Consider the following 11,772-nt stretch of genomic DNA (forward strand, 5'->3'; position numbering starts at 1 on the left):
TGCTGTGGTGCTGGCATGGTCTTCTGTAACATGTAGAATCTGTTGTGATGCTAGCATGGTCTTCTGCAACATCTTCTACCCAGATTTCTGGCTAGATCTTCTACTGGAATCTGTTGTGATGCTAGCGGTCTTCTGCAACATCTGGAACCTGCTAATGTTATTAGCAGTCTCCCCAAACATCTGGAACCTACTGCATGCTAGCATGGTCTTCTGCAAAATCTAGAACCTGCTACAGTGCTAAGCCCTTTCGTTTCCCGAAAAGATGAAAAGTCCTATGTACTACAACTCCCATGATCCAAACGATGGTAGTTGATGACAGTTGTGGTCTAACACATCAGGAGATTTTCACTTATTTATTTATTTATTTATTTATTTATTTATTAATGGGATTTATATCCCGCCCTATCTCCCGAAGGACTCAGGGCGGCTAACAACAAAACATATAATAAGCACAGAAATTAAGATAAAAATAAAATTAAAATCATCTGTGCAATAAATTAAAATTAAAAATTAAAAATAAATTAAAAATTGTAAATATAATTAAAATGCCTGTCAGTCCAGTAAAAAAAAAAGAATATTGGGTTTTTGTTTTGCAACTTGATTATTCTCATGGTTTTGCACGCACTCATCAACTGCAAATCTAGCTTTCTCGGCGTTCTCCTAAACGCGACCCCGCCAACAGCAAAATTCGCCTGTCTGGCCCTTTAAAAAAAAAAAAAGTGGGGGGGAAAAGGAGCCGTAACCTTGGAGACAGAGGCGTCAAGGATATCGGCGCCTTTTCCCCGTCGCCGTCTTTGACGTCATCCGCCTGCGCCCAGCTCTGCGGAAGGCGGCAAATCGCGTCACCGCGAGCGCGACGGAGGAGAGCAACGGGCGATCTCTGAGGATGTAAGTGGCGGAGAGGGGTCGAATCCGTCGCCATCTGGCTCGGGAAAGGCCGTGAGAGCGCCGGGAAGCGGTTCGCCGAGCCGCTGAGGGCCTTCTCGGCAGGGTCGGCCTCGTGGAGGAGCGGGAGCCCGCCTCGGGAGGACGGAAGACCCGGACGGAAAGTGGGGAGGGGAGGCTCCTCTGAATCCGGAGGACGGGGCGGCGTGCGGGTGGGTGAGTGACGTAGAACCAAGCTGGCTCCGCCCCTTTCTGGCCTCTTGCTCAAAGCAAGTTCCTGGCCCGGGGAGGGGGGGCGGCCTGTTGGAGCTGCTCCCCCTTTTTTTTTGGGGAGGCGGGGGGGGGCAAAAGAAGGCACTGGGTTCTCCCAATGGTCCGCTGCGGAACTTGAAAGTCATTTTTGCACCACTTGGCGGACCAATGCCCGCCCTGTAAGGTTTTACACGGTTTGCTGCCGTCGCTTTTGCCAAAAAAGAAATCTGATTTATTCCAGGGATTTTTGTTTGGGTTTTTTTTTTGAAGCGGGGGAGAGGCAGTTCTGTGCCTCCCATCAGTTGTTGTTGTTATTATTATTATTATTATTATTATTATTATTATTATTATTATTAATATTATTAATAATATTTCTATACCGCCCTTCTCCCGAAGGACTCATTAATGGAATTATGCACCACTTCAATCCTGTTGCATTCTGGGTAGTTTTGGGGGTGTATCATAACGCAAAGTTACTGGGTGTATAAAATCTATAAAACACCTATTCACTGGCTACCAGTTTAATAATAATAATAATAATAATAATAATAATAATAATAATAATAATAATAATGTTGGAAGGGACCTTGGAAGTCATCTAGTCCAACCCCCTGCTAAGGCAGGAAACCCTATACCATTTCAGACAAATGGCTGTCCAGTTCTTAGCCATATGCTCCCACACACACACACACACACACACACACACACACGATGACAAGAAGCTCTCATTCGGGAGTATAGTAAGATCCTGCTAAACTCTTCTCTACCCATTCATGCCTATACCTCTGATCTCTTAAGAGGTTGATTAAAGTCAAGAAATCCACCACTCCTCACAGCTCTTAAGCTGCTGGCCGAACATCAGAGCACCACACAAAAGCAGATGGAAGCATGGAATAACTATGCCTCCCAAGATATTTTCGAGCGTATTAATCCTAATAGTATACCTCCAGGGTTCAACTTTTTTTTATTTTTTATTTTAATTCCATTTATATCCCGCCCTTCTCCGAAGACTCAGGGCGGCTTACAAGCTTAGCAGTAGCCTTCAATCTATATATATGCCTGCTTATTAGGGCTTTCGCCCCCCCCCAAGCGGCATTATTACAAAGTCAGCTTAATTGCCCCCAACAATCTGGGTCCTCATTTTACCTACCTGGGAAGGATGGAAGGCTGAGTCAACCTTGAGCCTGGTGGGACTCAAACCTGCACTAATTGCAGGCAGCTGGTGTTACTTAAGGAGGCATTAGCCCACGGCTCCACCAAGACTTACCCCGACACACATGGGTGACATACAATAGAATTAGAACGATTCATGGGGTGTGTGCTGATTCTCTATAAATGGGGAAAGACACCTTCAGCACAATGTGATTGCAGGGCTTCCCGACATACTATCCAACATATAGTGAGGGAATGCACTAATAGAAGATAGCCAGGAGATTTTAAGGACTTCCTCTGCCTAACAACGGTAGCTACTGACTGGATTTCCAAACTCGACATCAAACTCTGAAATGTTATTTCTGGTTTCCTCTTAGGTTTTATTACTGCTTCTTTTTAAAACTGTTTTTAACTTGTAAATATGAAATGTTTTTAATATTGTGTGTGACCAGCCATACGCTAAATAAATAAATAATGCAAAGTAATACATAATAATGCGTAATACAGAGATATAACACGATAGCTAGATTGGTGTAATAAAACTCAAAAGTCTTGCTTTGGTGGCTTCCAAATGGTTCTCCCAACTTTACAAAAGGCCATATGAGTATCTCTGATGGATAGGCTGGGATTTGGATGCTCACTCAGAATAAAATCTCAGGGTGGTTCTGTAATTTGTATTCCTTTCATATTTAAGGAGCTAAGGGAAATAGAGATAGTGGTGGAGCTTGATTGATATGAGGGTTGAAATAAAGGTAGGGTAGGGAGAGTAGCAGTGAGAAAAAGTAAATGTTATCTGAATATTTTTTTTATTGTGCAGTAAGAAAATACCTTGTTCCGTCTTTTAAAAAATATTAAATTGCAGGTTGGTTTAGATGCCAACAGGATGTCATAACTAACAGAACTCCCTTAATTTATGCCTTCCAGATGAGGCAAGTGCTTATAGCATTCCAAACTAAGATATTTCAGTATCTAAATAGTCAAATAATCTCATAGTGCCCCGATATCTAAAAATTGTAGTACAAAGATTAAAATATGTTTAGCAGTTCTTTTTCCAAAAGGGTGGCCCCAATCAGCTTTGCTGGGGAAATGCTTGCATGTACTTAAGTAGAAATATATGCAAATATAATTATTACCTATACAACATGCTATTGAATAGAGAGTATATCTTTTAACATGCTGCTTTGTATCTTATACTGAAGATTAAAAGCTATAGAAAGGTTATTGCATCTATATTGGTTAGAACAGGGGTGTCAAACTGCCGGCCCGCGGGCCGGATGCATCACAACAAAATTGCGCCCACCCCATTGCTGGCAATGGGGAAAAAGCTCCGATACGTCGCGCGACGTCACGTGACGTTGTGAGTTTGACATGCCTGGTTTAGAACATAGTGCAGAATTGTTTATTTTACTATGATTTGTTGGATAGCCAGGTCTGGCTCACCTATAAAGTTCAGCTGTTAACCACTGATCATGTTTGATTGGATCACACTTATCCCAGATTCTTTAAGCAGGAGCTGTAAGTATGGGAGCCCTGCCCTCAAATTTTATTAGTGCTTAATTTTATTCATATTTAATTTTTAATTTAATTTCCTATTTAAGGATCCCATCCGTATTTGTGTCGGAAGCTCCTACAAAGCTAACCAAGGGGACGCCCGAATCCCCAAAATTATGCAGCCTTCAATGATGCTCCTTTCATATCCCCTGCGCCCCCCCTCCCAATTTAAAGATACAATTCTGGGAAAAATTTAGACAGAAAAACTTGTTTGTGATGGTGGCGAAACACCCCCCCCCCGCATTCTTTCTTTGTTTAGTATTAGTGGTCCTTAGAAGCTATTCAAATACAGTATCTTCCAAAATACCCAACCTAGATCAGTGTTTCTCATCTGAGCAACTTTAATTTCTGTGGACTTCAGGTCCCCGAATTCTCCAGCCCACACAAATTAAAATTGCTCAGATCGGGAACACTTGATTTAGATTATTCAGCAGGTGCCATTTTTCAGCCAAGTAATTTGCTGTTAAGGTCCACCCAGTGCTTTGCATGAATATTGGTTGATATCACCAGCTGTTCTTATCAAATAGGATTTTTTTCCCCCTCCTTCTCCTTCTGCCTGTATGTTAATTTGTCTCTCAATGCTTTTATCTTGTCCCTAGGCTGCTCTCTGGAGCTTCTTGCACTCGCTTAGGGATCCGTTAGAAGTAAGCTTTCAGATAAGTGAGCCCCCCCCAGAGCTGCTTTGGGACTCCGAAGTGGAAAATGGAACTGTCAGGAATGAAAAAGAAGAGTTTGCTAGCCATCAAAGAAAATAATAAAAAGTCCAGCACTAGGTAACCACCCTCTGAATTTTCAAGGCCAAAATTCTCCCAGGGACTGGAGGGGGTGGGGGGTGGGAAGGGGGAGAGATCTTTGCAGCCTATTAGGACTTTTCTCGGGACCATGAGTACAGGTAATGCTCGACTTGAAACGACCACAGTGGAGCTCCACATTTCTGTTGCTAAGCGAGGCAGTTAAGCCAGGTTTGCCCCATTTTACGACCTATCTTGCCAGGGTTGTTAAGTGAATCACTGCAGTGGTTAAATTAGTAACACAGTGGTTACGTGGGCCTGGCTTTTCCCCCATCGACTGCCTGTCAGAAAGTCACAAGAGGTGTTGCCCTTGTCCCGAGGCATCGCAACCGTCATAGATAGGAGTCAGTTTGCCGAGCTTCCAAATTTTGATCCCCTGACCGTGAGGATGCCACAGTGGTCATCAGTGTGAGAAGAAAAAAAGGTCGTTAAGTCCCTTCCCCCCTCCCCACCAATGCCACCGTAACTTCCGACGGTCGCTAGACAGACGGCCTGCAATTGGAAATGCTTCTCTTGGCTCCTTTCACAATTTCCCTGCGTGGCTCTGCCTTTCTTCGAACCCACCCCGATGGGGTGCAGGCTGGGAATTCCGTGGCCTGCTCACCGTGGCCTGCTTTTGTCCGGCAGCTGAAGTTAAGACGATAACACTCTGGCCTTTCTGTTAAAAGGGCTCCGTCTCCGACCAAGCGCAAAGACCGGACTGAAGAGAAATCCAAGGACCGGTCGAAGGACAAACCAGCCGCAAAGGAGTCCGGCGAAAAAGACCGTGGGCGTGACAAAACCCGCAAAAGGCACAGCGCCTCCAGCGGCAGCAGTAGCACCAGGTACGCGCATTCCCGGGATCCCTGGAAAAGCGTACGAAGCGCAGGGCCGCATTGTGGCTTCTGGGGAACTAGAAACTCACTTCCGAAGGTGTCCTTGTGGGGAGGCAGAGTTTACCACAAAGCTTGTCCCACAACTGCATACGGGGCCCCGAGGACGTGAAAGGCCCCATTTCCTTCCTGTGTTAACACGAATAGTCACCGTTTTACTTGGTGCCGTATAATATTTACTTGCTACTGTTTGAATAGCTTTTGTCATTTTTATGTTGGATGGCGTACGCTGCCCAGGGTCACTTGTTTGAGATAGTTAACAACTAAATTATTAATTATTTCCATTCACCACCCGGTGAGAAATTTTGGTGAGCGTGAAGGGCCTTCTCCTGGTTTGGTCTTAGCCTCTCATTCTTACTGTTAAGGTTTTGATGGAAACGATCCGTTAAAAAAAAAGAAGAACATTACTTCAATCCTTCTTTCTTGACTGAGGCACGCGAAAGTACGTGTGGGGTTTACGAGGGCTTCTTGCAAGCCTTGTAGATCAGAGGCCCCCAACCTTTTGGCCACCAGGGACTGGTCCTGTGGAGAGAAGAGGTTTTTCCGCGGACCGGAGGGTGCGTGGTTTTGTGTGTGCTGCCTGCATCCTGCGGATGGGGCTCTGCTTGTTTGTGCGGACCGGTTGCTGGCATGCTGCAGACCGGTACCAGTCCACGGACCGGGGGGCTAGGGAGCCCTGTTCTAGATCACGAGAGTTGATTCTGCTCGGTTTTGGTGATAACATTGCTGCTGCTGTTCTTCTGTCAGGTCTCGTTCAAGTTCCACCTCCAGTTCAGGGTCAAGTTCCAGCACTGGGTCCAGCAGTGGCTCCAGTTCCTCGTCTGCCTCAAGCCGTTCGGGGAGTTCGAGCACTTCCCGTAGCTCCAGCTCCAGCAGTTCTTCGGGCTCTCCAAGCCCTTCCCGACGAAGACACGACAATCGGAGACGATCCCGTTCCAAGTGAGTGGGCATCGCCTGGGGGAATGTGGTAAATCTGGACTTGAACGAGGTGACTTAAAGTCTTGGGAGTCGAGGACTAGTTTTCACCCATTGCTTTAAATCAGGGGTTCCCAAACTCTTCAGTTCACTGATCCATCGACCCCACCCCCCCAACCCCATATTATTTTAATAGTAATATGAATACTAATCGTAATAATAATTATCTTGGATAGTCCATTAATCCTTGAGATGATGTTGACCACTCTGGGGAACTCTGCTTTAAATCTTTGTTGGTGTAATTACTGAAAATAACAGTTGATTACGTTTACCTGAAATGGGTAAGTCATCAACAAAGAGTTACAATGCAGAACGTTGTGGGCCAGGGATCTTCCGACTTGGCCCTTTTATGATTTGTGGACTTCAACTCCCAGAATTCCTCAGCCAGACATGCTGGCTGAGAAATTCTGGGAGTTGGAAGTCCACAAGTCTTAAAGCTGTAAATGCCAGGTTGGTTTTTAATTTTTTTTTAAAAGGCCTAAATTTAGGCATCTTGTAGCACCTTTTCCAACTAACATTTTATTAAAAGGCAAAAGTTTTCAAAAGATGCAGCTCCTTTTATCAGATGCAGAGTGACTAGACATACAGAATTTAAACTGGGAGGAAAGGGAAGAGTTGATAGTTTGGTTTATGCAGATGTAAAAAAAAATGTTTTAATCACATTGCAATTGTTAATTGATAAGATACTTGTAATCAGTCTCACATGAATTTGCATAATCAACTTTTTTTAAAAAATTCCATTTATATCCCGCCCTTCTCCGAAGACTCAGGGCGGCTTACAATCTAAGCACAATCAATGTGCTTAGCAATAGCCTTCATTCTATGTATATGCCTGCTTATTAGGGCTTTCGCGCGCCCCCCAAGCGGCATTTTTACAAAGTCAGCTTATTGCCCCCAACAATCTGGGTCCTCATTTTACCTACCTCGGAAGGATGGAAGGCTGAGTCAACCTTGAGCCTTCCCCCCATCCACCCCATTTTAAATCCTACATCTAACTGCAGGTGCCTTTTAATAACATTTATTAATCAGAAGAGATGCTACCAAACTACTGGATGTTTTTTGCTGCCATAGATTTAACACAGTTGCCTTCCTATCATGTCTGAAGGTTTGACAACTTCATTGAAACGTACATCATCCAGACAGCCTGTTGTTTAAATACCATGCCGTTTAAATGGTAGCCAGCCGCTGGCTTTTATTACAAGCCTGCTCGTTAGGAAAAAAACAACAACAACAAAAAAACAATTTCTCTGTTTTCTCCAGATCTAAACCACCCAAGAGAGATGAAAAAGAACGGAAGAGGAGGAGTCCCTCGCCTAAGCCCACAAAGGTTCACGTGGGAAGGCTTACCAGAAATGTCACGAAGGTAATTGTAGCCATTTCCTTAATTGGATTCCAAACGAAGGGAAATTAGACCCTGAAGGAGCAGAATAATAAACCTTTATTGTCAAAGTACAACATGTGTACATTGAGATTAGCTGAGCCTCCCCCCCTGCTCTCTCCCCCCAACATACAGTGACAACAAACCCTCCATCCCACCACACCATGTGAACCAACTACACCACACACCGGCCTCCCAAGTCAACTCTGCATAAGGTTACATCCCATTCAAAAGCCTAACAGCCCACGGATAAAAGCTGTTCTTCAGCCTGTTGGTACGGCTGGCTATATTCCTATATCTCCTACCGGATGGTAGGAGAGTAAAGAGATACCGTCCAGGGTGTGAGTCATCCCTGAGAATCTTCCTCACTGGGAATTTGGAATCCAGCTGTAAAAGAACTGAGCTGGATTCATGAAAAACCCCGGTGTCATTTCAGGAGGAATAACTCATTTGATCAGCCTAATTCACTCTTTGTCTGTTCTGTTGGTGGTTCTCCATAGTTTACAAGAGGCTTTTCCCCCACTTCACACGCCCAGTTGCTGTCTCACGCTTTTCCAAAAGCGAACCCAATTGCGCCTGTCAGTTGAGCTCACTGTCTTAAACCCTTGGTTCTATCACCACTAGTATTTCTGTATTTCCTGTAAATACATAACAGGAATATATTTTAGCTAAAGTAAGGCAGCAAAAGGGACGCGGTGGCTCAGTGGGTTAGGACGCTGAGCTTGTCGATCAGAAGGTCGGCAGTTTGGCGGGTCGAATCCCGAGTGCCGCGTAACAGAGTGAGCGCCTGTTACTCGTCCCAGCTTCTGCCAACCTAGCAGTTCGAAAGCACATAAAAATGCAAGTAGAAAAATAGGGACCACTACGGTGGGAAGGTAACAGCGTTCCGTGCGCCTTTGGCGTCTAGTCATGCCGGCCACATGACCACGGAGACGTCCTCGGACAAGTGCCGGCTCTTTGGCTTTGAAACGGAGATGAGCACCGGCCCCTAGAGTCAGAAACGACTAGCACGCATGTGCGGGGGAACCTTTACCTTTACTAAGGCAGCAAACGTGAAACGCAAATCCCTCGGCATGGATTTAGCTGGTATGCTTATATCTCAGTTAAAGGCACAGCTGTCTCTCATTCGGCATTCATTTAGGAAGACTAAAGGTAATGGGAATAGGTAGTGATGCCTGGAATTCTTTTTCTTGAAGGATCACATCATGGAGATATTTTCTACTTACGGAAAGATCAAGATGATCGATATGCCAGCAGATAGGCTCAACCCCCATCTTTCCAGGGGCTATGCCTACGTAGAGTTTGAAAATCCGGACGATGCTGAAAAGGCACTGAAACACATGGACGGAGGTAGGTGTCTGGAATTAAGAGGGCTTCAGATTGAGCGTTAAAAACGTGGAAAATTGGGAGGAGGGAAGGGGGGGGCCCTCCTGTGGACTTCAGATGGCTGGCTGGGGAATTCTGGGAGTTGAAATGCACAGCTCTTCAAGTTGCCACGGTAGAGAAACCCTGTTTTACAAAGATACGTTGCTAGTGGTGGGGAAACGTCCATCTCACTGACGTGTCCTTCCTATTGACTTCAACTGAGCACCCATCCATTCCCGAGGCCCGCTCCCTGTGTTTCCCCCCCCTCCGTGTGGGTTATGGCCAGCTGGCGTTTGAAGTAGACGGAATTAGAAAATGTGCTTCCTAGAGATGTTGGATGGCTACAGCGCTCCGGATATTCTTCTGTGATCCACACAGGTCAAATCGATGGGCAGGAGATTACCGCCACAGCTGTCTTAGCTCCTCGACCAAGGCCTCTTCCCAGGCGTTTTACCCCTCCCAGAAGGATGTTGCTACCGCCCCCTATGTGGCGCCGCTCGCCGCCACGCATGAGGAGAAGGTAGGCTGCCTTAATCAGCGATAGGGGGTGCCATGTCCAGGGGTAGGCAACCTCGGCTCTTTTATGACTCCTGGACTTCAACTCCTAGAATTCATGAGTCAGCTATGCTGACTCAGGAATTCTGGGAGTTGAAGTCCAGGAGTCATAAAAGAGCCGAGGTTGCCTACCCCTGGCCATGTGTGAAATAAGACATTCCTGAAATGCCACTCTATGGTCTTATAGGGTGTCATGACATCTTTAAAAGCTGTCAGAATTTCTCTTGTCCGTCTCGTCTTGTACCAAACAAAATCAGTGCAGGATTATTTGGAGTTTGGGGGGGGGGTTGTTTTTTTTTTACTTTTCACACTGACTTCAACCTTTGGATTCTTCTCCAGATCTCTCCTTAATGGCTCTTGCGTTGCCTCTGAATCCCTTCACAGTAAGGCCGGGGCCACTGTGGTTAATCTGGTGTGCGTCTTTCCCTTCCGCTCACGCACCTTCATTGAAGCAGTCTTTCGTAGTGGAAGTGTATGTAACTTGTCGCAACCAGTTTGTTAAAGTTTTCAATTGTCAGAAGGATTCTCGAAACCCCTTCTTTGGGAGCCATTACTGAGATCATCAGAGTGGATCTCTCTCCTATAGAGGGATACCTATTTCCGCCTGCGCCCTTCCAAATGCACTCAGGAAACTTGAGTTTTCTCTTCAGAAAAAGGCAGACAATAAATAAATAGCCTATGAAACATCTCTGAATTGGGCTGATCATCCTCTACTAAGTACGTGCAGCTCTTCTTCAGCTGAAGCCCTACCCTCTTATCTGTTTCCTTTCAGATCCAGGTCTCCTAGGCGCAGATCCCCAGTTCGCAGGCGATCCAGATCCAGATCTCCAGGCCGGAGGCGTCACCGCAGCCGATCCAGTTCCAATTCTTCTCGATAAAACAGGACTAGGCAGCTGTGGGGTTTTTTTTGTTTTTGTTTTTAAAGTTAAAAGCGCACCCATTTAAAATGGTATCTTTTTTAAAGAATTTTTTTTTGAAAGAATAAAGCAAAGGAGCCGTTGAGAAATGATAAAACTAGCTAAGAATCTTGCATCCGGTAGGGTGGAGGTGTTCCTTTGGTTTTGACATTCTCAAAATGAATTTGTTATTTTAGACACAAATCTTTACAACTCCCGAGAAAATTGGCCGCTTCTCAAGACATGCCAAAACGGCTTGGACGTATATCTCAGTGTCAAAACATCTTTGTCCCCTTTCACTAAATCAGTAAATTTTTATAACCCCCCCCCTCCCCATTTCGTTTCTAATTCTCCTGCCAGCCCAAAGTTACATTTTGGCTGTTGGCAGTGTTGGTTCCTGAATCTGTGACAAACTCAAAACACCCCTTAAATTAAACTTATTAGCGGTAATGGGGGGAAAAAAAACTCAGTTCCTGCCAACGACGCTGTAAATCTTTTGCTTTTTAGAAGATGTGCAAAACGCACAAGCTGAAACATCGTATTTTCCTGATCTCTGTTTGGGAGGTGGGTGGGAGCAAGGATTTTCGTGATTGGAATAACCAAGGTTCAGTTTCTCAAAGGCCAGAAAGCCTTCAGCCTGTTGTACAGTCATTACTATAAAGTTTGATTTTCGTATAACTTGGTGGCATCTTGTAGTCATGTTGCGTTTTGTACTTGTGTAGAATGACAAATAAACCGGTAAGGTTTAGGGTGTGAACGAATTATTGCTCATTGAAAATTATGGTGGTTTAATATTTTTAGCAAATAAGCTTGCAACTAATGCTGGTTTGCCACTAACAAGGATCAGAAAAGCTGTTCAGAGTGTCTAGATTAGGCTTCCCTAACCTGGTGTCTTCTGGGTCAGGACTGCAGCTCGCAGGTAAGATGAATTGTCACCGCGTGTGTGGATGGCACTATATTGGGGCGAAGAAACATACTTAATAGTTTAACTCCATAGACCAGCGGTAGGCAACTTTGGCTCTTTTATGACTCGTGGACTTCAACTCCCAGAATTCCTGAGCCAGTCTGGCTCAGCTTGGAAACCTCTCCCTTTCCCCTCA

General features: G+C 45.1%; 1 protein-coding gene across 3 annotated transcripts; it reads left to right on the top strand.

The window, feature by feature from the left end:
• Nucleotides 1-846: 846 nt before the first annotated feature.
• Nucleotides 847-11,000, top strand: RNPS1 (RNA binding protein with serine rich domain 1). 3 transcript variants are annotated; one of them, XM_083372853.1, is made up of 8 exons: nt 847-888; nt 4,440-4,613; nt 5,300-5,455; nt 6,251-6,442; nt 7,739-7,841; nt 9,053-9,206; nt 9,600-9,741; nt 10,549-11,000. In XM_083372853.1, the coding sequence occupies exons 2-8, from the start codon at nt 4,543-4,545 to the stop codon at nt 10,652-10,654; spliced, it is 924 nt and encodes a 307-aa protein (XP_083228979.1). In that variant the 5' UTR covers nt 847-888; nt 4,440-4,542; the 3' UTR covers nt 10,655-11,000. The 3 variants fall into 3 exon arrangements, with proteins under 3 accessions (XP_083228979.1, XP_083228981.1, XP_083228980.1); XM_083372855.1 differs by having other exon boundaries at nt 864-1,097; XM_083372854.1 differs by having other exon boundaries at nt 871-1,101.
• Nucleotides 11,001-11,772: the final 772 nt, after the last annotated feature.

This window comes from Vipera ursinii (assembly GCF_947247035.1).
Source record: "Vipera ursinii genome assembly, chromosome: 13".
Classification (NCBI taxonomy): domain Eukaryota; kingdom Metazoa; phylum Chordata; class Lepidosauria; order Squamata; family Viperidae; genus Vipera; species Vipera ursinii.

Bases quoted from the DNA above. Each gene is read 5' to 3' on its own strand.
- RNPS1 (XM_083372853.1), top strand. From the start codon at position 4,543: ATGGAACTGTCAGGAATGAAAAAGAAGAGTTTGCTAGCCATCAAAGAA. The intron at 4,614-5,299 runs GTAACCACCCTC...TTCTGTTAAAAG, and splicing joins AATAAAAAGTCCAGCACTAG to GGCTCCGTCTCCGACCAAGC. The intron at 7,842-9,052 runs GTAATTGTAGCC...TTTTTCTTGAAG, and splicing joins TTACCAGAAATGTCACGAAG to GATCACATCATGGAGATATT.